Consider the following 24865-nt stretch of genomic DNA (forward strand, 5'->3'; position numbering starts at 1 on the left):
TGTAATGGCAGAAACAATCACAGGAGCAAATATTTTTACATGTTCACTATGTGTCAGGCACTGTTCTAAGTATCTTAACATATATTAAGGAGCTAAATTCTCCTAATAACCCTCATAATTATCTCTGAATTATTAACCTCCAGAATCATCACCTCTATAGTTATCCTTAGATAACTAAAGCTCAGAGAAGTTAATAAACTTGACCAGCACCATATATCTAATAAGTAACAGTGATGAGATATAAACTCAAAGGTCTAGTTCTGGCATTGATGCTCTGAACTTATGTGACATGTCTCACTGAGCTCAGTGCTCATTCATTCTCTTCTTCCTTTTATCGCCAACCTTTCAGAAGTGTGTTCTGCATCTGCTGTCTGTATTTCCTCCACCCACATCTTCCCCCAGTCCCTTTAATAGAGTCTGCTTTACTGATTTAGTTACATCTGTACACACGATGAAAAGCAGTTGCCTCTGAGTTCCTGAAGTCTTTATCACTCATGTAGAATGGGATGTGGTCCTCTCTGCACTCTGCCTAGCTGGTCTGTTGGCCAGTCCTGTTCACCAGCAGGCATTCTCACTGTAGATCTGTCACAAGTCTCATGCTATCACAGTCTTATCTACACCAGGGTCTCTACAGGGAACTGGTGCTTCACACATTGAATTCTCTCAGATCATTCAGCTTGTAAATGATGAAGGTCAATTTAGAATCTAGCATCCATATCATGCAATTTCCTAACTACAAATTTCCCAGATAAATAACAATAATAAATATATTCCAGGGTAGATATAGTGAATGTCACAAGCATTGTGTCAATCCCATAATACCACTAAGAGGTAACAAATGCATCACTACAAATTCAGAGAGATTAAATAATTTTGTCACGTCCACTCCATCAGGGTGGTACACTGAAGACTTAAATCTAAAACCCATACTTTTAAACCATTATTAAATTGTCTGCATAATACTCACATACAGAGAAATCTCAGACTTTGTAGTCACATGGTATCTGCAGATTTTCTGTGAACACCTGGCACATCTTCCTGATATTCTACCAATATCCCAAGCTGCTATGTCCCATCTTTTTCTCCTCTTTCTCTTCTTATTTTTTTGTGGTTCCAGAATTTGGAATTGGGGCCTTATGCTTGCTAGACAAGCATTCTACCACTTGAACCATGTTCCAGTCCTTTTTTTGCTTCAGACAGAGTCTATTTTTCAGACAGAGTTTCATATTTTTTTCCAGGTCACCTTCAGACTTCAACCCTACCACCTCCACTTCTCAAACAGTTATGATTACAGATATGCACCACTCTGCCTGGCTTGTTTCTTTTGCCTGAGCCTGGCCTTGAACTGTGGCTTTCTTATCTCCATGCTGTGTCTTTTCTATCCAAACTATACATTCTCCTTATTTCCCATGACTTCATCCCATTCCCCAGAGCTCATTTTATTCTTTGTTTCTTCAAATAACTATGGAATATACTCATTACTTTCCAATGCTACTGCTGTTTATGTGTCAATCTCTCCTGCCTATAATTGTGATTATTGTCCTACTTGTCTCCTTGACTCCATTCTGTTCCTATGTCAAACCATCTTCCCCAACTACGTTCATTGCTTCAGGAAACTGTTCATTAGGTCATTCTCTCAGTCAACCCCTCCCCCAAATAAAAAAACAAAAACAGCCTGAGTGCAGGTGACTCATGCTTGTAATTGTAGCTACACAGGGGACTGAGATCTGAGGATCACAGTTCGAAGCCAGCCCAGGCATTAAGTTCCATGAGACTCTTACCTCCAATTAACAACCATAAAGCTGGAAGTGGAGCTATAGCTCAAGTGATAGAGAATTACCATTAAACAAAAAGCTCAGGGACAGTGCCCAGGCCCAGTGTTCAAGCCCCTGGACAGCACAAAAAAAGCAAACAAACCCTATTGCTTTTAATCTATAAAACAAACCCCAATCTTCTTAAAGAACCCACTCCTCCATCTGGCATTATGCTATTATTTCTCAACATTGTTCCATACTAAGCATCATTTCTACCTAAATTGCTTTATCACTGCCATACAAACACCTCATCCCATGCTTGTTCCACTCCTGTACTGTAGTAACCATATCCTTCCCCAGCAGAAATGTTCACACGTCTATCTCCATAGCATTCCCCATCTTCAACATTGAAGCCTCAATTTCTCCCAATGCCTTCTTTGATCAAAGGAACCCATGTTGGTAGCTCTTTCTTTTATGCCATTACTCCAGTGTCTATGACAGTACTTCACAAACCTCATCTTATTTCTGAACAATCTGAAATGCTTTCTTAGAAAACTAATGCTTCCTGGGTCCTGTTCTTGAGATGTTGATTCAAGAGGAGCTTCCCTAGCTGATTTTGATATGTTGCTTTCTTGGCTGGCATTCTACCATTTGAGCCACTCCTTCAGCTCAGTTATTTGCTGGTTATTTCAAAGATGGAATATTGTGGGATTTTCTGCCTGGACCACCTTTGAACTGCAATCTTTCAGACCTCAGCCTGGAATATCTATCATTGCAGGTGTGAACTATTTCAGCCCAGCTATCCTGTATCCTTATTTTAAATGTTCACATAGAAACTCATGTTCAGAGTTAATCAATCTGCATCAGATTCAAGCTTACCATCTATAATCTGTTTGAAAGCACTAATTAATAAGCAGCATACACCCATGATCCTTGAAGGAGAAGAAACATACATTCTTAGCCCCTCCACCCCCTGATTTTTCCTTGGTGGCATTTTTCATAGTGGAAAGAGGAGTAGGAACTATGCAGACAGCATCTATAGTTTTGATGGGCATGAAAAACAGATTAGAGTTCAGAGCTGGCAAAGTGCCTGGAATTTGGGTGACAGGATATTAAAAGAAGGAAATTGCAGAGAGGAACCCTAATGGAAATTACAATTTCCATTGGCTTCTTAGCAAAATCCTAAACTGTGCATATGCAGGACAAGACTCCTAAAAGCGTAGAGAAAATAGATATGGGAGGTATGTTTTACTGGAGCTGAAGAGAAATTTTGGAGGTCACACAGTACTGGAGGAATTTAATTTAATTCAAACCACGCAAGGAGACTTTGATGTGGACTGTTAGTTGTGATCCCAGAAAGACCAGGGTGTGGGAGTAAGAGCTACATTTTCAGAATGAGGAATATACCCTAGAATGAATGCAAAGATGAAAGATGGGGGTGGTGAGGCCTATACTGAGGTTCAGCAAGGTTGTGATGATTTGCTAGTGAGTGATTTAACTGATTCCTGGAACAGAACAGTGTCCTAGAACAGAACCATTTAGAGAAAGATAAGTCATCAAGACTTCTATAGTGCACCAACCATTATATCCAGTATACAGAGAAAATTCTGAGACATAGAAAGACACAGGAAAAAGCATCTGATTATCAAAAATAATTGGTCAATAACACATAGACCCATAGATGGTCCAGATATGAATTAGCAAGCAACTAAGATTAACATTTTAAAGAAAACAAGGAACAGCAGGGAGGGACAAAATAAATAAAAGACAGAATATGGCAACCAAGTTGGCATCTGCAAAAAGAATTATGTGAACAAGAGCAAAGGGTAAAACTCAGTGGTAGAGCATTTCTCAGCATGTGTGAGGACCTAAGTTTGAATCCCAGTACCAAAATGGAGAAAGAGTATATGGATGTTCTACAATTGCAAAAACACAATAGTTGAACTTAAGATCTTATTGGGTCGATTTAACACGAGAATAGATACAGAAAATAAGATTAGTGAACTTGAAAATGAATCAATGCAAAACAATATGCTGCTGCATAGGCAGAAAAGCAACAGAATGTAGAACAGAGCAGAAGAGATGTGGGGCATAGCTGAAGTCTTGTGGAGCACTCTCCCATAAGGACTTCTGTGATGACTGGCACATTCTGCATCTGCCTACACAGCAAGGGGGCCTCTAAGTACATGTCCCTGTTATATTCTTGAAAGGTGGCAAAACACTGCTGCCAAAACACTGAGTTTTTCATTTTATTTTTAATTAAATTAGTCTCATTAATTTGTGACTACTGGGTAGTGGAAGTACAGGTCGGGAATTATTAAAATTCCAGAGGAAAGAAGAAAATGGGACATAAATGACACTAAGAAAATTCTGGGCTGGGAATGTGGCTTAGTGATAGAGTGCCTTGCATGTATGAAGCCCTGGGTTCGATTCCTCAGTACCACTTAAACCCAGAAGTGGCACTCTGGCTCAATTGGTAGAGTGCTAGCCTTGAGCAAAAGAAGCTCAGGGACAGTGCTCAGGCCCTGAGTTCAAGCCCCAGGACTGGCAAAACAACAACAACAACAAAACAGTAAGTTCCTTCTAGAGTAGTATATTGGACATCCATTTTACCCTCGATGGTTTACTCAGACCAATCAAGATATTTTCATTCCGTTCAGGACCAGGATGAGTCAATGAAATTGAGTAGACTTGCTTGGGCTTCTGGGAAAGAGAAGCCAGCATCTGAATAGCTCTCCCACCCTCCTTCCTCCACCTTCCTCACTGGGTGAACAATGAAGCCTGCTGCTTTCTTATTGCTAGCTGCCATCTTGGAACCACAAGTAAAGCCTTGGAAGGAAGCCCAGGGCTGAACAGTGGATATAGATCCTAGATTCTGGGTGACAGGATTCCACAGCTTCATCAGTCCTAAAGCTCCTAAAGTCTCTGAATGTCTACTTAAATTATGAAGTAATCAATTTCCCAGATATTTAAGCCCGTTTCAGTGCAGATTTCTGTTTCTTGCAGCTAAATATTCCCCTGTTGACTACAGGCTGGTGATGAAAGGCTAAGCTTGAAGTCTATCAGGAAGAAGACAAATGTGTTTGATAGTTTGTGAATTTTAGCAAAATGTGAAAAGTACTAAAGGAAGTGTGTATGCCATAAGCCCATACCACAGAAGTCTTTGGTCCAACTTGGCAGAGGTAGGAAGGTGTGGATGACTTTCAGAAAGTTGCAAAACCTGAATACTTGAAAGACAATAGGATTTGGCCAAGTAGAGATGGTATGAAAGGGTATCCCTTTCACAGAGGTATGGGGGCTTATAACTATGTCCTAAAGTAGCAAATGTAACATAAGGAACTGAGTCCCTTTATCTAGCAGCAATAGGGAGCCATTGAAGGGGGATAATAATGTCAGGTCTGCCTTACCTGGGTGAATAGTACATGTGTGTATACACACACACACACACACACACACACACACACACATACATACACACACATTCAATACAAAGTGGAGTCTAACCAGCCATGAACATCTCACAAAGCAAAATCAGCAAAAAAACATTACAGACTTCTTAACTCTCAGTCTCTGCTCCCACTTTCTCTCCCCACTTTTTTCTTACAACTCCTGCAAAATGTGAGGCAAGGAAGAGAAAGACAGTAAGACCTGAAAGATACCCAGCACAGTATGTGATGCCCATCGAATATTAACTGTAGTTAGCTCCTTCCTACCTCCTCGGTTCTAACAGGGTAAACCACAGTCATGAAAAGGTAGTTGTTTTCTAATTAGAGAAACCCAGGCTGCAAATCTCATATTCCTGTTCTTGACAGATGAGCCACAGCCCAGCCCTGCCTGGAGACACACAGGCTTCTGTTAAGCCTTAAAAGGCTTAGCTCCTCATTCTTGCCCTCCTTGTACTAGGGCAGTGATGAAAAATCTCACCAAGTTCATTAGTAATACAAATATTTTCAGGCCTTAAGTAGGGTTTTGTTTCTGGTTTTTGTGTTTTCCATCTTATTTCCAAGCCTATGTGCCTGGGTAGTCCATATTCCTGCCAGCACTGGCAAGATGTTCATTGCCTTCCTGTGGGGGAAGGAACAGTTATGCAGGAGCCAAAAGTTAAGCAGCTGAGAAGCAGGACCAGCCAAGCCAGGAGTCAGCCCAGGCAGCCTCAAGATATTGATACCGAATGGCCAAATTCTTGCCATTCAAACCACAAATGCTGATAAAATATTTTCAGAAACAGAATGAAGGAATGTACTGCACTCACTTCCCAAAATGTAGAACTGAAGAGGTCAAGTCCTATTTAATCCAAGCTGAGAAAATACTGCCCAACTTTATCCCAGAGCTAAATTTAGGTGTCTACTGAGATCTGGCCTTTGGCAAGTTAATTTAGATGAACTAATGGAGGTTCCTGGCATACAGGATATACTCAGTAAATGGGAACTATTATTGTTACTGCAAAAATGGAGTGTCTGGTGGATGTTCTCATCTAGTCCTCCTACACATCCTAAAAGTGGCTGTGCCAATCACGGGCACATCTGGGAACAAGACTCCACATGGGCTGAAAAGGAAGCAGTCATTCTTCTAGAAGCCCCTCTGAGAAGAGGAGGTTCTGCACTGGAGAGATTTGTGTGAGGTAGGCTTGGCCTCAAAGAGCTGAGGAAGATGCACCATGCTTCACTTTCCTTCTTCTTTCTTTATGAACAGCAGCCTCAGCAATGGGATCAAATGGGAACAGAGCAGGTATGACGTCATACAGGGAGCCAGGGGTAGGCACATCCATAGGGAGATGGTTAGTCATGTTTTTGGCTGCTAAACCTTTCCTGGCAAAGTAAAGTGATCAGAGCTCAGGAAGGACTTTCTGGAGGAAAGGCCCAACCACTCTTCACTAACATCCATTCCCTTAACAGTTCTACTCACAAGATTAAGGTGAATGCCTGTTTGTTTAGATAGTGCCTGTTGTTCTCACAAGTAGGGCAGACATGCATGAACCCCCTATATATATATATATATATATATATATATATATATATATATGTATGTATGTATGTATATATATATAATATCTTTAGCAATCTTCATTAATACCTCCATTAATATCTCCATTAATACCTCTAGTCAAAATCCCATTTTGAATTTCATTTGGTTATCTATCCTTCCTCCAAACGTTTGTGGGAATTGTTTCTACCCATTTCTTGCCGCCATCATCCTAACATAAAGGTTTTGGTGTTACCTTCACTCCTCTTCCTCCCTGATATCCACTGGTCATCTGGTTTCATTTTCTTTCCTCCAGAGGTTTCAAGATTGACCATTTCCTTTTGCACTCCCACTTGGATTTGTTTAAAAGGACCAGTACTGTTTTCTGCCTAAAAATCAACCCAATGCAAGATGAAACATGCTAAAACCTCAGTGTTGAACAGAGAGGTCCTTGAGATGAGTCTCCAAAATCTCTCAACAGTAGATGGTGCTCTTGTGTCAGCTCAGTCCGAGTGCTAAAAAGTTTAGTTCCATTAGCAGAGACTATGCCTTGGCTGGCTATTCATTTGACATTGCCTATGAACATCTGGAAAGCTCAGATTTATAAAAATTACTGGCCCTTTCCTCCATTAATTTACAATATAATTGGGGAAGTGAGGTTAAGCATACAGCCAAAAGACCAGATGGATGGAACAGAGCCAATATAACACCTTGGATTAAGGACTACAGATATACTCATAGGCATGAAAAAGGACTTTGAACAGATAGCAGAGATGGAATAGGTATTCTTAGTGAAAAGGGGTGGCATCAACAAAGTATGAGAAGGTAGGGCAGAGAAAAGCCCAGAAAAGGACAGTATCAGTGGTGGGAGATGGATTCACAAGTCTTTAAGTCACCATTGTAGAGTCTTTTGATTTGTATCTCCTCTGACACCTTATGACAAAGTTAACCTAGGGAAATCTCGGCAGGTCAAGCACCCTGGGGTAGGACCAGCCATCCCACTTGATCTGTATTGAAAACAAACCCCATTTCTCCTCTATACCAGGAAAAGGCATGTCTTCTTTCATCACATCTGTCTCCCACTCTTGTCTGTCTCTCTTTCACACACTTATTGTACTACCATTGTCTTACTATCTTAGTAGGGAGAGGTTGGAGGTGATCATAGGAACAAGAGAGTGATATTTCTTGTGGAACATGGATGGAGACATGTGAAGAAACTTTCTAGAATTCCAGCTAGAAGTAGTTTTCCTCCCTTTGTGTATCATAGCACAGGTTTGCTGATTTGAGGATAAAGCTTGTACTCCCCCACATTGCCCTGTCTCCCACAAGAAAGCCTCAGTCCCCACAATGCAACTCTTTCCAGCTCATCTGCATAGGGCAATTCAGGTCTGTCTCTGAAAACCCACTGGGTTTGAGAACACTTTGCAAACTGACATTCAAAACACTACAAAGGCACTTCACTTTGATAGATGATTATAGAGTCATGCTTACTGCTTGCTTAAAAACCATGTGGCAGAACTGACATGCTTTCTTTCAGTTTGGACCATCTTCTGCTCTTTTCTCCTATGCACACTAACCTCCCCCCCCTCCCCCCCCCTCCAACCCCCACCTGCCAAATCTAACCCCCAGATTAGGAAGTGAGAACTTTGATGTTTTAGCTCACTTAGGTGTCAATTACTGGAGTGGTTATTTTTAGGTCTGCTCAGAAAAAAATGACCTCTTCCCTAGAAGTAACCTAGATAACTGGTGCACGTGGGGACAGTGGGAGGTCCCCCATGCTCTGCTACCATACTCCCTTCCCACCCTCTCCTTATATAATTAATCTCCTTCATTACTTCCCCCTTCCTTGCACCCTTTGCATCCTCCATCTGCAGCAGTTTGCTCTTCCCCCAATAAACTCTTTCTGCCTGAATCACATGGTGGTCTCCTTTCAGTGAACCTTACAGTTACTATTTCTAAGCCATCTCTTTCTTACAAGGTCTGTCTACATCCAATGTGCAAAGCTAAAGTATTGGGATACAGTTCTCTGCACCTGGCAAAGGATCCAGCACAGTGTACACTCAGTTTACTTTTGAACAAACTCATCCCCTCTAACATATTCCAAATCCTTTCAAATCCTCCCCTTTCCTTACACTTTCAAAGAATATTTGATGAATTTCATTATGCCGTGTGTGTGTGTGTGTGTGTGTGTGTGTGTGTGTGTGTGTGTGTGTGTGTGTGTGTGTGTGTGTGTGTGTGTGTGTGTGTGTGTGTGTGTGTGTGTGTGTGTGTGTGTGTGTGTGTGTGTGTGTGTGTGTGTGTTTCTTTACCAGAGTCCGTTCATAAGTACAGGCGGCAGAGGCAGGTTGGAGGTCTATATCCCCGGTTTGGCGAAAGGATTAAAGGAAGAGCCATGCCTACAGGGCCTGAGGAATCCTCTCAACTCTCCCATCAGCTGTTGTCCACACCCACACTCCTCAGGCAGGCTGCTCGGCTCAGGATGCAAATGGAGCTGAAATGCAGGCCAGGAAGAAAGTAGAAGGAGAAAGGATATAGGGGGGGAGAAAACAGCTTTGGAGGAAAACACACTCTCACATACAGCCTGTAGAACATTGTGACTTGGATTATTTTTGGAATCTAATGTTTCTAATATGCAAAGGGAGGAAATAAGAAAAAGTAAGTAGAGATTCCCAGGACCAGCAGGCTGGAAGTAATTCAGGACACTGTGTTCTGTGTCAGGGGGTGGGGTACACATACACTTCCTTGCCCTGAGCCCAGTCAACAGGAGGTGGAGGGGTTCAGTACTTTAGACCTTGGGTAGGAGGAGGGAGGCCAGAAACAAGAGGGCATCAGAACTTGTCTCCAAAAAAAGCAGGAAATTACAAACTGCGCAGTAAAGACCTTGCCCTTTTGGCCTCCCCAAAGGTTATAGCTCTTTGCAGACTCCCTCTCAACATGAAAGGCTCAGGCAACCGAATCACACCAAGATTTGGCACAGTACTCTGGAGGCCTGACCAGTGATTGCCCTTTTACCTCAGAAGTGGTGAGGACACATGCCAAGTAACCTCTACCTTTCACTCACCCCCGCACCAATATACAGCCTAAGGTCCTCCTAGGATGCTGGCATACATTGCTGCCTCTCTGTATAGCAAGAAGCCTTCCACAAACAGTGTATATGAGTGTGTTGTATGAATGTATGTTTGTTGGAGCATGTGCATAGGACTCTGTGTGTGTGTGTGTGTGTGTGTGTGTGTGTGTGTGTGTGTGTGTGTGTGTGTATTCAAGGAGGGAAAGCATGGGACTCTGGGCAGACTGCCTACATTCTATGCTGCCTTCTTGGCTCTATCCCAGACAAACCTATCCAACTCACCAAGCCTCCTTTCCCATCTGTAAACCAAGTCTCAGACTCATGCCTGCCTAGTCCATCTATCACAGAAGGCAATCTGGAGACCAGTTGATGAGCTATCCCACTGATTCTGTTGAGTTTCTTTCAATTCCAAGTCCACGTTTTCTATGTAAGAGGAAGGGCTTGGTCCAAAAAACTCTAAGGTCATGGATATGAGAACAATTTGCAAACTGACATTCAAAAACATTTTATGTATTGTAGTAGCTACAAAGACACTTCACTTTGATAAATGACCATGGAGTCATGCTTACTGCTGGCTTGTGGGTGTGGGTACTGGACGTATGGGAAGAAAAGAGAAGAGAAAGCGGCCAGTGGCTAGGACAGAAGGAGAAGCAGAGGAATGCCTGTATAATTGGCCACATTGGTTCTGGTCATCACAGGTGGGATGAAATTTGGGGTCCTGCTTTGGGCTCTGGGGAGTGATCAGAACTATTTATACATTGAAGGAAGAGAACAGGAAACAGCAGTTGAGACTTTGCCCAGTAGCAGGGCATCCTGTGGATGTCCTGAAATGCTAATGCGACTAACAGGATATATAAACCTCAGAACACATAGGCATATAGTCCTTAGCACGGTAACCTTCCACCTAACATGAGCCCATCACTCATGGTATTCCCCTACATATTTTCTCATGGTAATTAACAGGAAAGCAACATTATTTTGCTTACACAGAGTTCTAAAAATTAAAAAAATGGCTAGGTGTCAGTTGCTCATGCCTGAAATTCTAGCTATTCAGGAGGCTGTGATTTGAGGATTGCAGCCAAAACTAGCCCGGGAAGGAAAGTCTTTGAGGCTCTTACCTCCAATTAACCACCAAGAAGTCAAGTGGAGCTGTGGCTTAAGTGGTAAAATGCTAAGTGAAAAAAGCTAAGGCCCTGAGTTCAAGCCCCAGTACCAGCGTGCATACACACAAAATGCACACATGTCTCTTGGATAGGTTACAGGAAGTATTTCTAGCATGAAGCCTGCAAAAGAATAAAACAAATGTGTTCCTAGCTATAATGCAAAGCAGGTAACAAATATCTTAGATGTAGATAGAAGGGCAATCACCTCTCCTGGGACACTGCAAAAATCTTTTGCTTCTGTGGCTGCTTCAAGGACAGACAATGTTTTTCCAGACTTTTCCCTAGGGAGGTTCGCCCTGTCCTGATTCATCAGGTATGACCCAAATTTGACCTATATGGTCCTTTCTCAAGCCTTGCCTCGGGGCACTGCACAATCTAGTGACTTGTGAGGTCCCCATAAATTCTGCATCGTAATTTCCAACTTCTCTCCAGAAATCAATTCTTAATTCTGCTTTATTAGGGATAACTGAAATGATCTGGAACAAGTTCATTTGGAAGAGAGCATCAGTGACACTCCATGTGGTTGTCTCAGCAGGCACCAGTGACTGAAGAGTTAATCATGACTGGGGTTTCACAGGGAAAAGGAAGAGAAGCTGTTATGGAGGGAGAGCGGTTTGTTGGATCAGCATCATGCTGAGCACCACCACATTTCATCCTCTGAAAAACCCTGAGCAGCAGCTTGGGGTTTTATTTTGTTCTGATTTGATCTTTTTGAGCAGTAAAAGTACTCCAGAGATCATTTGCTGAAGAAAGTTTCTTATTTTCTTAATACCCCAAAGCAAGAATACTAGTAAAGAGAGGAATCTGCTACAGACATGTAGGGAGAATAAAGAGCAAAAAAGCAAAACATCATTTTTGAATTGTTGAGCTATAAAAATACTCGGCTATTTATTTGGTGTAGCAAGTTGCAAAGGAAGAAGAATCAAGAATTGAGTGTGGGAAGGTTCTTATCAAACTAGTCTGAAGATTGGTGTCCTAAAATGCCTATTTGCTATCTCCATCATCTCCTCCACAGCTACGATAACCATAGCCACAGTGATAGTGAGTAGAACTACCTCACTTTAAATGGGAGAGTATTATTTCATGTGAGAACAGTGCATGCGCTGTGAAAGTAAAAGGTAAAAAAACAAAAACAAAAACAAAAAACCTTGAATCAATCCCAATTCTTTACCTTTATTTTCTTGGTAAAATGATTGAGGGTTAAGTCTCACATCTACAAAGAAGCTCCTTGGGACAAATCCTAAGCACAACTACATTTCATCATGGATATGGCTCCATGGATATTAACAGAATTTTTCCGTGCAGGAAGTTAAGATGCTCACTAGGTGCTGGTGGTATGCCTGTAATCCTAGCTATTCAGGAAGCTGAGATCTGAGGAACATGGTTCAAAGCTAGCCTGGTTAGGAAAGTCTATGAGACTCTTATCTCCAAGTAACTACCAGAAAACCCGAAGTAGAACTGTGGTCAAAATGGTAGAGAGTACTAGCCTTGAGCAGAAGAGCTTAAGGATAGCATGTAAGCCTTGCATTCAAGCCCCAAGACTGAGTCCCTCCTCTCTCTCCCTGAATTAGATTCTCCAACAGGAACCTTCCCAAGGGTGATGTGGAAGGGTAGCCACAGGCAGCCATAGATAACGTCCTCTACTCGGCACCCAAGAGCAGTGGCAGATTTGTCTGGGAGATGCTTGACCATGGGGGAGGTGGGCATCAAAAGATCTCAAGCTTAGTGATGATGATCACACCTTGGGCATTTCCCAAGCAGATGTTACACATGAAAAAATATAACATGCCACATAAGCACACGCCCAATTCTAATTGTAGATGCTCCTCACTGGGGATTCTCCTTCAGAAAATGGGAATATTCACCTTCTTTTCTGAGCAGCTCTGTTGAGAATAAAAAGTGGATTTTCTGGAGAGACAGAGTGGGACAGCCTACTTTATTCAGAAATAACAGACGAGGCAACAGTGGCTCACACTTACAGTCTTAGCTACTCAGGAAGCTGAGATCTGAGAATTAAGGTTAAGAGTCAGCTTGGACCTAGGAGTTAACTAAAGAAATGTAGGACCTCTATGATGAAAGCTTTAAAATATGAAAAAGGAAATAAAAGCAAAACTAAGGAAGTGGAAAAACCTCCCATGCTCCTTGATTGGGAGGATTAACATCGTGAAAATGGCAATACTTCCAAAGGCTATCTACAAATTTAATGCGATACCTACCAATATCACAACCTCATTCTTCAAGGAAATAGAAGAAGCAATCCAAAAATTCATATGGAACAATAAAAGACTCCAAATAACAAAAACAATCCCTAGCAGAAAGAACAGTGCTGGAGGAATATCAATACCAAACTTCAAACTCTACTACAAAGCCCTAGTAATCAAAACAGCTTGCTACTAAGCACAAGAACAGACCTGAGGACCAGTGGAATGGAACTGAAGACCCAGAAATGAACCCACAGACCTATAGCCACCTAATCTTCTATAAGGGAGCTAAAAAAAATAGAATGGACAGCCTTTTCAGTAAATGGTGCTGGCAAAATTGGCTAAACACCTGTAGAAAACTAAAGTTAGATCCCCATATATCACCCTGTACCAGAATCAACTCCAAATGGATCAAAGACCTCAAAAGCAAAACAGACACCCTGAAAACATTACAGAAAGGAATAGGAGAAACCCTACGGCTCCTTGGCACAAGCTGAAATTTTCTAATAAAGACCCAGAAACACAACAAATCAAGGAAAGTTGGACAAATGGGATTGCATGAAATTGCAGAGCTTCTGCATGGCAAGGAAGATCAATAGAAAGCCCATGGACTGGGAGAAGATCTTCACTAGTCATATAACAGACAAGGGTCTCATATCTAAAATATACTTAGAACTCAAAAAGTTAAACCCCCACAACAATAAATCCTCAAAGAAACAACTACCCCAATAATAAGTGGGCTAAAGACTTAAAGAGAGACTTCTCTGAAGAGGAAATGAGAATGGCCAATAGACACATAAAGAAATGCTCAACTTCTCTAGTGATAAAAGAAATGCAAATCAAAACAACATTGAGATTCCACCTCACTCCAGTTAGAATGGCTATAATCAAGAACTCTAATAACAACAGATGTTGGAGGGGATGCAGCCAAAAGGGAACCCTATTGCATTGTGGTGGGAGTGTAAACTTGTTCAACCACTTTGGAAAGCAGTATGGACGTTCCTCAAAAGACTCCACATAGAGCTCTCCTATGACCCCCAATCCCTATTTTATGCATTTATCCAAACAATCACAAACAAAGCCATACTAAAGCTACCAGCACAACTATCTTTATTGCAGCATTATTCACCATAACTAAGATATGGAACCAACCCAGATGCCCCTCAATAGAAGAATGAATCAGGAAAATGTGATAGATAGATAGATAGATAGATAGATAGATAGATAGATAGATAGATAGATAGATAGATATGAATTCTATGCCTTCATCAGAAAGAATGACACCGCCTCCTGAGTTAGGAAATGGTAAGACTTGAAAAAAAATCATATTAAGTGAAGTAAGCCAGGTCCAAAGAAACATAGGGGCCATGGTTTCCCTTATTTTCAATAGCTAATATATGTATAGGACAAGCAGAAAAGGTCAAAAGCTATGTACATATGACCATATAACCTGATGCTAAGCAAAATGAACCCAAGGGACACAAGAGGTTTTACCTTTGTTGCTGTTCTTCTTAATGTACTTATAATGTATTATGTGATTATTTTGCTTCTTTTATATGTTCTTTCCCAATGGTATTGTTACTGTATTTGTTTCCAGTGCCCTGCATCTTGTATATACATTTTTCTAATTTGGGAAGGGGAAGGGAAATAACAAAATGCTGAAATATGGATACAGAATGACCCATTGTAACAATAAGATGTACAAGACAGTATGTTGAAAACCAACTTTACAACTTTGTGGAGAGGGGGGGAAGAGGAGGGAGAAGTTGGGGAGGTGGGGAGGAAAAGGATTGTAGGGGAAATATAAAGGAAGGTGTAACAATGCTCAATAGGAAATATTACCTTGCTCCCGTGTAACTGTAACCCCTCTGTACAGTATCTTTACAATAAAAAAAAATATATAAAAGAGGCTGGGAGGGTGGCTCAGTGGTAGAGTGCTTGCCTTGCATGTATGAGGCCCTGGGTTCAATTCTTCAGCACCACATAAAGAGAAAAAGCCAGAAGTGATGCTGTGGCTCAAGTGGTAGAGTGCTAGTCTTGAGCTGAAGAGCTGAGGGACAGCACCCAGGCCCAGAGTTCGGGTCCTGTGGCTGGCAAATGTGTGTGTGTGTGTGTGTGTGTGTGTGTGTGTGTGTGTGTGTGTGTGTGTGTGTGTGTGTGTGTGTGCATATATATATGCATATATATGCACACACACACACATACACACACATATATATGAAAATGGCAAAAAAAAAAGAGTCAGCTTGGGCAAAGAAATAGAAGAAACTTATTTTTCTTTATTATTTTCTCTTTTTGCTGTTCCTGGAGCTTGAACTCTGGGTCTGGGCACTATTTCTGAGCTCCTCTTGCTCAAGGCTAGTGCTATACCACTTGAACCACAACCGCACTTCTGGATTTTTCTATGATTAATTGGAGGTAAGAGTCTTCTTTCCTGCCCTGGCTGGCTTCAAACCATGATCCTCAGATCTTAGCCTCACCAGTAGCTAGGATTATAGGCAAAAAGTTAGAAGTACAAGTGTGGTTCAAGTGGTAGTGCACAGCTGTGAGCAGAAAAGATCCTGACAGAGCAAAAGAGTTTGAGTTCAAGTCCCAGTATCTGTGAAAAAAGGGAGGAGGGAAGGAAGGAAGAAAAAGGAAAAAAAAAAGGTACCTCTAACTGTGTGCTAGTGTGCATCTAAACATGTTCCTTTGCTATAAAGACTAGAGATTCCAGGGCCTATCTCAGGTCAAGAGGTCGATGGCAGAGCAGTGTCAGTATTTTCTGATAGTTTTCATTATACCAACATCTAGTTGGGCATCATGAGATGATAATGGTCTCAGATGGTAAAGCTGAGGTTTCTACAGTATGTGGGAAGTAGATATTTAGCTTCAAGGTCCTTTGTAACTCTACCATAGTAATATGCTATCTCAAGCACCTATGAAATGAAGAGCCCCCACCCTTTCCTTCCCCAAAGGCACATCTACAATGGGTCTACTTAATGATTTTTAATGTCACACATAGCCCCTACTAAGGATGAGGCCCATCCCTTCTCTTTAGAAATGGTTTGTTGTTGTAGGGCAGACACCTTCTTCTCATGGGTTCACTGGGGCAGCTGTAGGTAGACGTATCTGTAAACCAAACCAGTGCAGAGAGCTACAATCTATGCTAGGCTAATGAACAGCAGCCACACCTGTACTCTATGAACACAGTGCTAGACAGCCGTTTAGCTAGAGATCAGAGGGTGCCAGGCTGAGGCAGCAGTGGGTCAACTTCCAACACTGTGCATTACTTGAGTCATCTCTGAATTACCTGACACTCCCACAGATTGCTTCTTAATCCTCCCCATCACACCTAAGCCGTGATGTTCTATTCCTGGGAACTTCCTAAAACAGGGTCTGTGCTTAGCAGCCATTGAATAAATGAGTTAATACAAAGAACAAAGGGAGTATTGAGAGGTGTGGGTGATCTATGACCTTGATTATGACAATGGTTCCAGAGGTGTATGCACATGTCCAGTCTCAACAGACTGTATACCTTAAATATATGCAACTGATTATATATCAATTATACCTCAATATATCAAAATATAAATAAGTTAATAGGTGCTGATGTATCTGCCTCTTTTATTAGACGTCAAACTGCTTGGGGGCAGGAACTCTGATCTATTCAAGTGCCTTGAGTTTATAACAGTTGTTCAATATTGATTATTAATGAATGGGTACCCTTTTCTATGATTTACTATGAAACAGAGTCCCTTCTCATTGAAGGTTGACTTGGGAGAGAAAATGGCTTTGTCCCAACCATCTCTAAGACAGGGAACACATGGGGCCATCACAGAGGTCAGGGAAGGTGGTGGGAGGCAGCTTAACTCCCCAAGACCAGTTGGTATGTGGGAAACATTGGGCTACCATGTAAGTCATAGGAGACAAGCTGTCCTTCCATGGCTAGAGGAAACTATCTTCCTCTGTTACAAAAATAGAAGATAAACAGTCACTATTCTCCTCTGACTGCCAAAAGCTTCCCAGATCTGGAGTTAAAGGCCTCTATGGCTGGCCAATCCCCTCCCCCTCAGGCTGAAACGTGGCTCACGTAGGAACTATTTCCTCACGCCCTTGTTTAGATGTGGAACTGCATACTCCATGCCATCACCTCTGACCCCCTCCCCCAAACACCAAATAAGTCAAAGGCTGAGGCACTTAGCTTGCACAGATATTTTAAATTAATTTGGAAGCAATTTGAAATGACTGTTTCTCCCCAGCCCCACACCCAGTGCATTTTCTGGGGCAGCTGGGTCAAGCTTGAGCGGCATTTTCACCAATGACTCAATACCAAAGTATTCTTGAGCTGCTTTCTTCCCATCAACCTTCTCTTCTCTGTTTTTTTTCTAATGTTTATTTTTCTCTCTCCCTCTCTCACCTCTCTTTACACACACACACACACACACACACACACACACACACACACACACCTGTGCATGTACATACACATGCATATACACACATTTCTTTTTGAGGTCTAAGCACAACACAAAATGGGGCTCTGATAGAGTCCATGAACAGGGATCATAATTTTGATAGGGAAAGAAATGCCTATATTCTCACTACAGCTTCCCTTCCATTATGTATACAAACAATAAACTACAAGCACACACATTTCCATGTCATATCAAGCTTGTTGCCCTGAACTACGGATTTTACTTATCACTATGTCGAAATTATAATACATATTAGACTTCAAGCTAATATGATTATTTAACATGTTAATAAAGGAGTACATATGTTACTGCCATTTTCAGACTTAGTAACTATATTTTAATAATTGCCTTCCAAGGAACATATATTTACATGTTATATACACAACATGTAAACATATGTATATACATTACACATATACATCTACAAATATTATTCTGAAGAGTCCATAGGCTTCATTAGCCCAGAGGCTGATGGCTCATAAAGGGCAAGAAACCCCTGCTAAGAATGGGTACTAGAAGGCAGGACTTGTGTTTCTCTAGGATCACTGGAATATGGGACAGGGAACTTGGGTGCTAATAGGTGGTCTTCAGAGGTAACATGAGGTAGGTCCTGGGAGCAAAGAGAGGGAAAGTAGAATTATTGGATAAGAGCTTTGATGGGTTTTGAAGACAGACTAAAATCCTGGTTCTATCTAACCAGCAATGTTGATCTGGAGCAACTATTTCTATTTCTAGACATACTACTATACAATACAATGCTGGTTTGTTAGTTTTTGCTTTGTTGTTTGTATTTTTTTTGCCAGTCCTCGGGTTTGAACTCAGGGCCTGGGCACTGTTACTGAGCTTCTTTTGCTCAAGGCTAGCACTCTATCACTTGAGCCACAGCACCACTTTCAGCTTTTTCTGTGTATGTGGTACTGAGGAATTGAACCCAGGGCTTTATGTATGCTAGGCAAGCACTCTACCACTAAGCTACATTCCTAGCCCCTGTTTAGATTTTTTTAAGTACCAGGGTTTGAACTCAGGGCTTCATGCTGGCTAGGCCTCTGCTCTACCAATTGAGTCATATTCCCAGCCCTACCATACCACTCTTATCAGCAGGAATTGAAAGAGTATATGCATGGCAGCAATTACTTCCCCATTGGAACCTGGCTTGCTCTAGAAGGACAGCCTTACCCACCTGGGGAGTTCAGAGGCTAAGGTATGCTGTTGGATTTGTTTCTGAGGCAGGCAATACTCTGTGTTCTATGCAGGTTTCTGATATCCTTGAACTTCAGAGATATTTCAAAGGGTCTCAAAATCTAAACCAGGCATAAGTAGTACCTCTGTCTCCAGCTCACCAAAAGAGGTACCCCTACTGGGCTTCAAAATAGATTCATGACCCCAAATCAAGTAAACAGGAAGTATTTCCAACCTTCCAAGCACTAGTCAAAGGATTCTGCTTTTGGATTCATCGAGCATTTGACTCTTGGTCTTGTTTCTTTTTACCAGTGAGCAGTGCATGGAGTTCTATGGCCCAAGCTGCCCCTTACATGCAAGCCAGGCCAGTCAGACCCAGTGCCAGGCTACTGGTTAAAGAGTCCTGGAGAAGGTCAGGAAAACTCCTTCACATATCTATCTCAAGCGAGATTCAAATTTTCTGTGTAGTAAGGAATACATATACTTTAAAAATGACATAGACTGATTTTCTTCTAATTAGAAAAAAATAGAAAATACAGGAAACTTACACAGAAAAATTACAATTAATGGTAAGTTCAAAATCATTAACAGTACAGTGGTTTCTTCCTGTTATGCATAAATTAGTATTATAATCATATCAAACTTTTTTATTGTGAAAATACTGTACAGAGGAGTTACAGTTACATGGGCAAGATAATGAGTCCATTTCCTATCAAGCATTGTTGCCTCCTCCTTTGTTTCCCCTTACCATCCCTGCCCTCCCATCCTCCCCTCCCCCTGCTCCCCGCCAAAGTGGTAAAGTTCGTATTTCCACATAACGACTTGTATATCTCATTGTTGCAATGGGTCCACCTGTATCCCTATTTAAATGATTTGTTTTTATATCTTCATTTTATCACTTTAAAATGCCTACAGATATTTTCAAGGTGGGTTCTTGAAAGACACAAAACTATTACATGAGATGCTGTTTGTAAAACTCAAAGGTTACTAAGAAATGACATAGTATTTCTAAGAATAGTATTATGCATTTAAATACAAGATACTCCCAGAAAATGGATTGAAGGGAGCGAGCTCATTTCACTCCTCTTAAAGGGTAGATGTCAGTAAACTCTTTTTTGTGTCTTCTTTAGCTTAGAGAGAATCTGGAGAAGTTACTTTTGTGTTCTTAGCAAAGAGGTACTAGATGCCATTCTTCTTTCTCACTTGCTCAGATCTTACTTTTTCCTGATAAGGAGAAAGCGTTGCAAATGTACTGTTGAGAAAACAATGTCTTATGTGACAAAGTGCCCCAAAAAGAAGTGGTATGGCAAGAACAGCTTTGGACTTAGAAACAGAAAACTGCCATTGTAGACCCAAGATCAAAAAGTATCTGTTCCCTACATATCAAGACAGCCCACCAAATGCCTGATAGGAACTGAAGGACTATGAAGAATATGACTCCATATGTGTGAGTGCTTTGTCAATAGTATATTCCACTACAGAATCACAGTTACTTTTTCAATGCTGCAATGGCTGACAGTAGCTTGACCCACTCATTATGAACACACAGAGAAGAAGGGTAGAGAGCATTTTGTTAAAAGCATGGACCCTGCAGCCAGACTGCATTTCCAAACTTGGCAAGTTTCCTCATCAGTAAAGTTTCTTCATCAGTAAAATGGGATGATAATAGTCCACTTATCGCTTAGGATTCTTGTAAGTATTAAAATAAGGTAATATGCACATAGTACATGGTATATATTAAGTGCTACACTAATGTAAGCTGTAAGAACAATTTAATGATGGGGCATGGTGGTAGCGTACATCTGTAATCCCAGCTACTTAGGAAGCAAGATAAAGGAGGATCAAAATCTGAGGGCAACCCAGATAAAAAGCATGAGATCCAATCTAGAAACTAACTAAAAGCTAAGGACAACACTGCTCAGATGACAGAGTGTTTGCCTATCTAGTGTAAGGACCTTAGTTCAATCCCCAGTATAGACAAGACTAAAAACAGACAAATGAACAAAATCCCCAACTCCCAAAACAATCTATAGTCCGTGGACAAATATATAGCTGAAAATAACTTAGGCTAAAACGTGCACTTCAAAAAAAGTTTTCAGGAAAACTGGAGGTGTGGCTCACGTGGTAAAGTTTCAACCTTAAAAAAACAAAAACATTTTTTTTCAGCCAAGCACTGGTAACTCAAGCCTATAATCCTAGCTCAGGAAGCTGAGATCTAAGGTTCAGGATTTGAAGCCAGCCCATGCAGAAAAGCCCATAAGTCTTATCTCCCATGAACCATAAAAAAGCAGCTGGAGGAGGTGTGGCTCAAGGGGTAGAACATCAATCTTGAGTGTAAAACCTAAGGGATAGCTCCCAGGCCGCGAGTTCAGGCTACAGGACCAGCATACATATACACAAAAGTTTTCAACAAAACTTCTACCATCATGAGTCAGAGAGCTGGATTAGTAACTTCCATTACTTTCCCTAAAAAGCTATGCCTTCACCCCACTGGAGCTTGACCTGAGTTTGTTCTCTTCCTACCTTCTCAGCATCCTGTTCGAAGAGCCGTAGCTGGAAGCACTGGTCTAGCTTGAGCTTGCGCACATGCCACATCTGGTGTAGGTGCTGCCGGGTGGAGTGCAACTTGTCTAGGAGGCTGGTGATCTTGGGTACCAAGCTCTGAAAGTCGGCACTGCCTGGGATGCAGTTGCGCCCTGAGAAGCCATCGCTGCAACGGATGCACTGCAGAAGCCGCTGCCCCTCCCGGTCCAACTCCTCCACTGGGGCCTTCAGCACCTTTTTCTTGAGCTGTGTATGCTCATCAATGAGCCTCCGAGAGCCCTCCACATCCACAGGGAACTCTTTCCGGGCCAGCATCTCCTGTAGGTCCTCAAGGCGTGAGAGCAAGTGCACTGCACTGTTGAAGAACTCCTCCAGGGAGAGCCGCAGCTCAATCCACTCCTCGTGATTGTAGTCCAAGGAGCCATCAAATTCCTCTGTCAGTTGAGAGGGGTCCACCAGCTTTGTAAGGCCTTCCACAGATACCATGCTCGTCTGGGAGGGGAAAACATGAGCAAGAGTCTCAATATGTGAGGTGATATGGGGGCAGGGAACCAGGGCAGAAATAGGCAGAAGAGAGAAAGGCAAAGAGAGAGAGAGAGAAAGGCAAAGAGAAAGAGAAAGAAAAGCCCGCCTGGCACCCGTGGCTCACACCTGTAATCCTAGCTACTCAGGAGGCTGAGATCTGAGGATCACGGTTCAAAGCCAGCTTGGCAGGAAAGTCCATGAGACTCTTATCTCCAGTAAACCACTAGAAAACCAGAAGTGGTGCTGTGGCTCAAGCGGTAGAGCACTCGCTTTGAGCTGAAGAGCGCAGGGACAGAGCCCAAGTCCAGAGTTCAAGCCCCAAGACCGACCAAAAAAAAAAAAAAAGAAAGAAAAGGAAAGCCCACATAGCAATGACTATAGCCCACCTGGGAAAGGGAGAGTATGATTCTACAGGACCAACTGGTCAGAAGCCACAGATCAGTCAAGGTCAGCAGTCAGCAGTTCCTATAGATTGACAATTACTCCCACAAGTCTTTCCACTGCCCACATTCACACCTAAGGAAAGGCTGTCTTTGTTCCATGTTCCTTTCATCTTCCCTCCCTGACCTAAAACTGGGTGCCACAAGTTCACACCTGTAAGCCTAGCTATTTAGAAGGCTGAGGCTGGGAAGATAGTTGTTCCAGGCCAGCCTGGGCAGAAAGTGTTATGGGATTTCATCTTAATGGAAGAAAGCAGGACATGTTGAAGTGCACCTACCCTTCCAACAACTATGAGAAGCCTAAAATAAGCAGATCATAGTTCAGGTGCATGCCTGATCAGGAAGCAAGACTTTATCTCAAAAATAACCTGCAAAATAATAGGTCTGGAGGTGTGGCTTAGAAGTAGAGAGGCCTAGTAAATATAAGGCCCTGAATTCAAACTCCAGTACTGACAAAAGAAAAAAATACACTAACTCAAAACCAGGTGGTAGGAAGGGCAGTCAGTTTTATATAACTCTAAGACATAGTTTCCATCCATCCTGTGTAGGAAACCACCTGGCTCACCAGCAAACACCTTTTCTCTTTCCTTTCTATAGGGTTTCAGGCTTCTATTCTGGCTGGCAAAGGAGAAGCTATAGAAGAAATATCTGGGTTTGGGTTCTGGTCCTATACTTAACTAACTACATGCCCTGGGGAAACTTATTTGTCTTCTCAAAGCTTTAGTGCCATCCTCTACACAGTGGAGATCAAACAGTTTGAACATCTCTGCTCTGGAAATCCAAAATCTGAAATGGGTTTTGGAGTCTTTGGGTTGCAGATGTAAAAACTGTTCACCGGAGAAGGTCAACCAGTAAAGAACATTAAGATATTCCATAATCTGAAACACTGCTAGCCCTGGTCACTTTGAATAAACACTCAACCTGTTTATATTCTCTCATAGTGCTTGTTGTGATTAAATGCTCATATGTAGAAAATACACAGAAGGCTGGACATGGAGTACATGTACATGTTTCATCCCTGTCAGCCATCACTAGGATGTGTTGAAGGGTGGTGTCACTACTTGAACTTGTAAAAGCAGTTTGTCCCTATGGCTTGCTGCTCTAAGCATCTCTTCCCCTGTCCCTCCATCCCTCTCCTGGGATGGAGGAAGGACTTGCCATAAGTAGAAAGGATGCTATCAAAAAATAAAAAGGAACAACAAAAACCTACCAGACTAACTCTCTTCCTTGTCTGTTTAAAATCAGAATCTGCATTTACAAGATCCCTGGGACACTGGTGAACAGTAAACCTTGAGGAACCCTATTCAGAGCACTTTGTCTTGAAATTTAGCTCAGCTTATCACTTTCAGGGAGTCCCCATGAGTTACCAAGTGTCTGCTTGTAGAAAGAGCCTGTGCTCTCTCTCTCCTCCTAAACACAGTGTGCAGTGGGAATTCTGCTGTTTACAAGATACTGTTTTATACTCATACCTCAGGGGGAGGCCCCTAGCTGTTTTACATACCTCTGGTTTAGAAGGTAGAGATAAGCTAGTTTAGTTTGAAGGCAAGGAAGAGGGGATATACAGGGTAGCTACACTGAAGGAAAAGTTTGGAAACTTACTGGAAATATTTTTCTCGTCTCTTCAGCGTATAAATTCCATAAGCTTGTCACCACTAGTATAGAAACAAATCAAAAACATTCAAAACATTTCCCTACAGGACCCTACCATTTAGTAGGGCACTAAGAGAAAAGGACTGTCAGCTGGTTTTATCCCATGACACATTTCTTGGATTATTGACAGAGTGTGAACTTTCTCAGGGAAGTGATTTTGTCATTCACCTTACTCCAGTTGTAGCCAACTGGGCCCACCACCCTATACGTGGGTATACCTGCCCCTTGGAGACAATAGTTTTAATGAGAAGTTGATAAAAGATTAAAAACAGTTCTGCCTTTACAACACATTCCTGTGCACACCCATGCATGCACACACATGTACATGTTCATTCGCATACATACGAACACACATGTACACGCGTATACCCACACATGTATGTATATACACATATAGAGGCATGCACTCACATGCAAATATACACAAAGAGAAAGATAATTTGGCTGGATAATTTGGCTGGAACAAGGTTGCTTAAATCTCTGATTTGATGTGTTGCCATTAAAATTTCTCAAGGGACTCATAGTCTCTCTAGAAAATTTAGTTAAAAACAACGCGTTGTTCTTCTGATTATAAAAATTATTCATCATTCTTGAAAGCAAATGAAAACATAAATAAAGTAAAAACCACTCATTACCCAGCCACCTTAAATAAACCACTGGTAACATTGCCATGTGTCTCTGTCTTCATTATCCAGCCACCTTAAATAAACCACTGGTAACATTGCCATGTGTCTCTGTCTTCTCCACACATACACTGAAAAAACAAATTCTAGTCAGGTGCTGATAGCTCACTCCTATAATCTTAGCTACTCAGAAAGCTATGGTGTTAGGATTACAGTTTAAAGCCTGCCTGGGCAGAAAAGTCTGTGAGACTCTTATCTCCAATTAATAACCAAAAAGTCAGCAGTGGGACTGTGGCTTAA

At 41.8% G+C, this 24865-nt stretch overlaps 1 protein-coding gene across 16 annotated transcripts in view; it reads right to left on the minus strand.

Moving 5' to 3' along the window:
- Positions 1-24865, minus strand: part of Kalrn (kalirin RhoGEF kinase) — a 611632-nt gene that overhangs the window by 357425 nt on the left and 229342 nt on the right. For all 16 annotated transcript variants that reach the window (XM_070030027.1, XM_070030026.1, XM_070030024.1 and 13 more), the window contains exon 5: positions 21307-21819. In XM_070030027.1, coding sequence (XP_069886128.1) covers positions 21307-21819 — 513 coding nt within the window. The remainder of the gene's footprint in view (positions 1-21306; positions 21820-24865) is intronic.

Source organism: Dipodomys merriami, unplaced genomic scaffold, assembly GCF_024711535.1.
Source record: "Dipodomys merriami isolate MVZ:Mamm:240054 unplaced genomic scaffold, mDipMer1.0.p SCAF_2, whole genome shotgun sequence".
NCBI lineage: Eukaryota > Metazoa > Chordata > Mammalia > Rodentia > Heteromyidae > Dipodomys > Dipodomys merriami.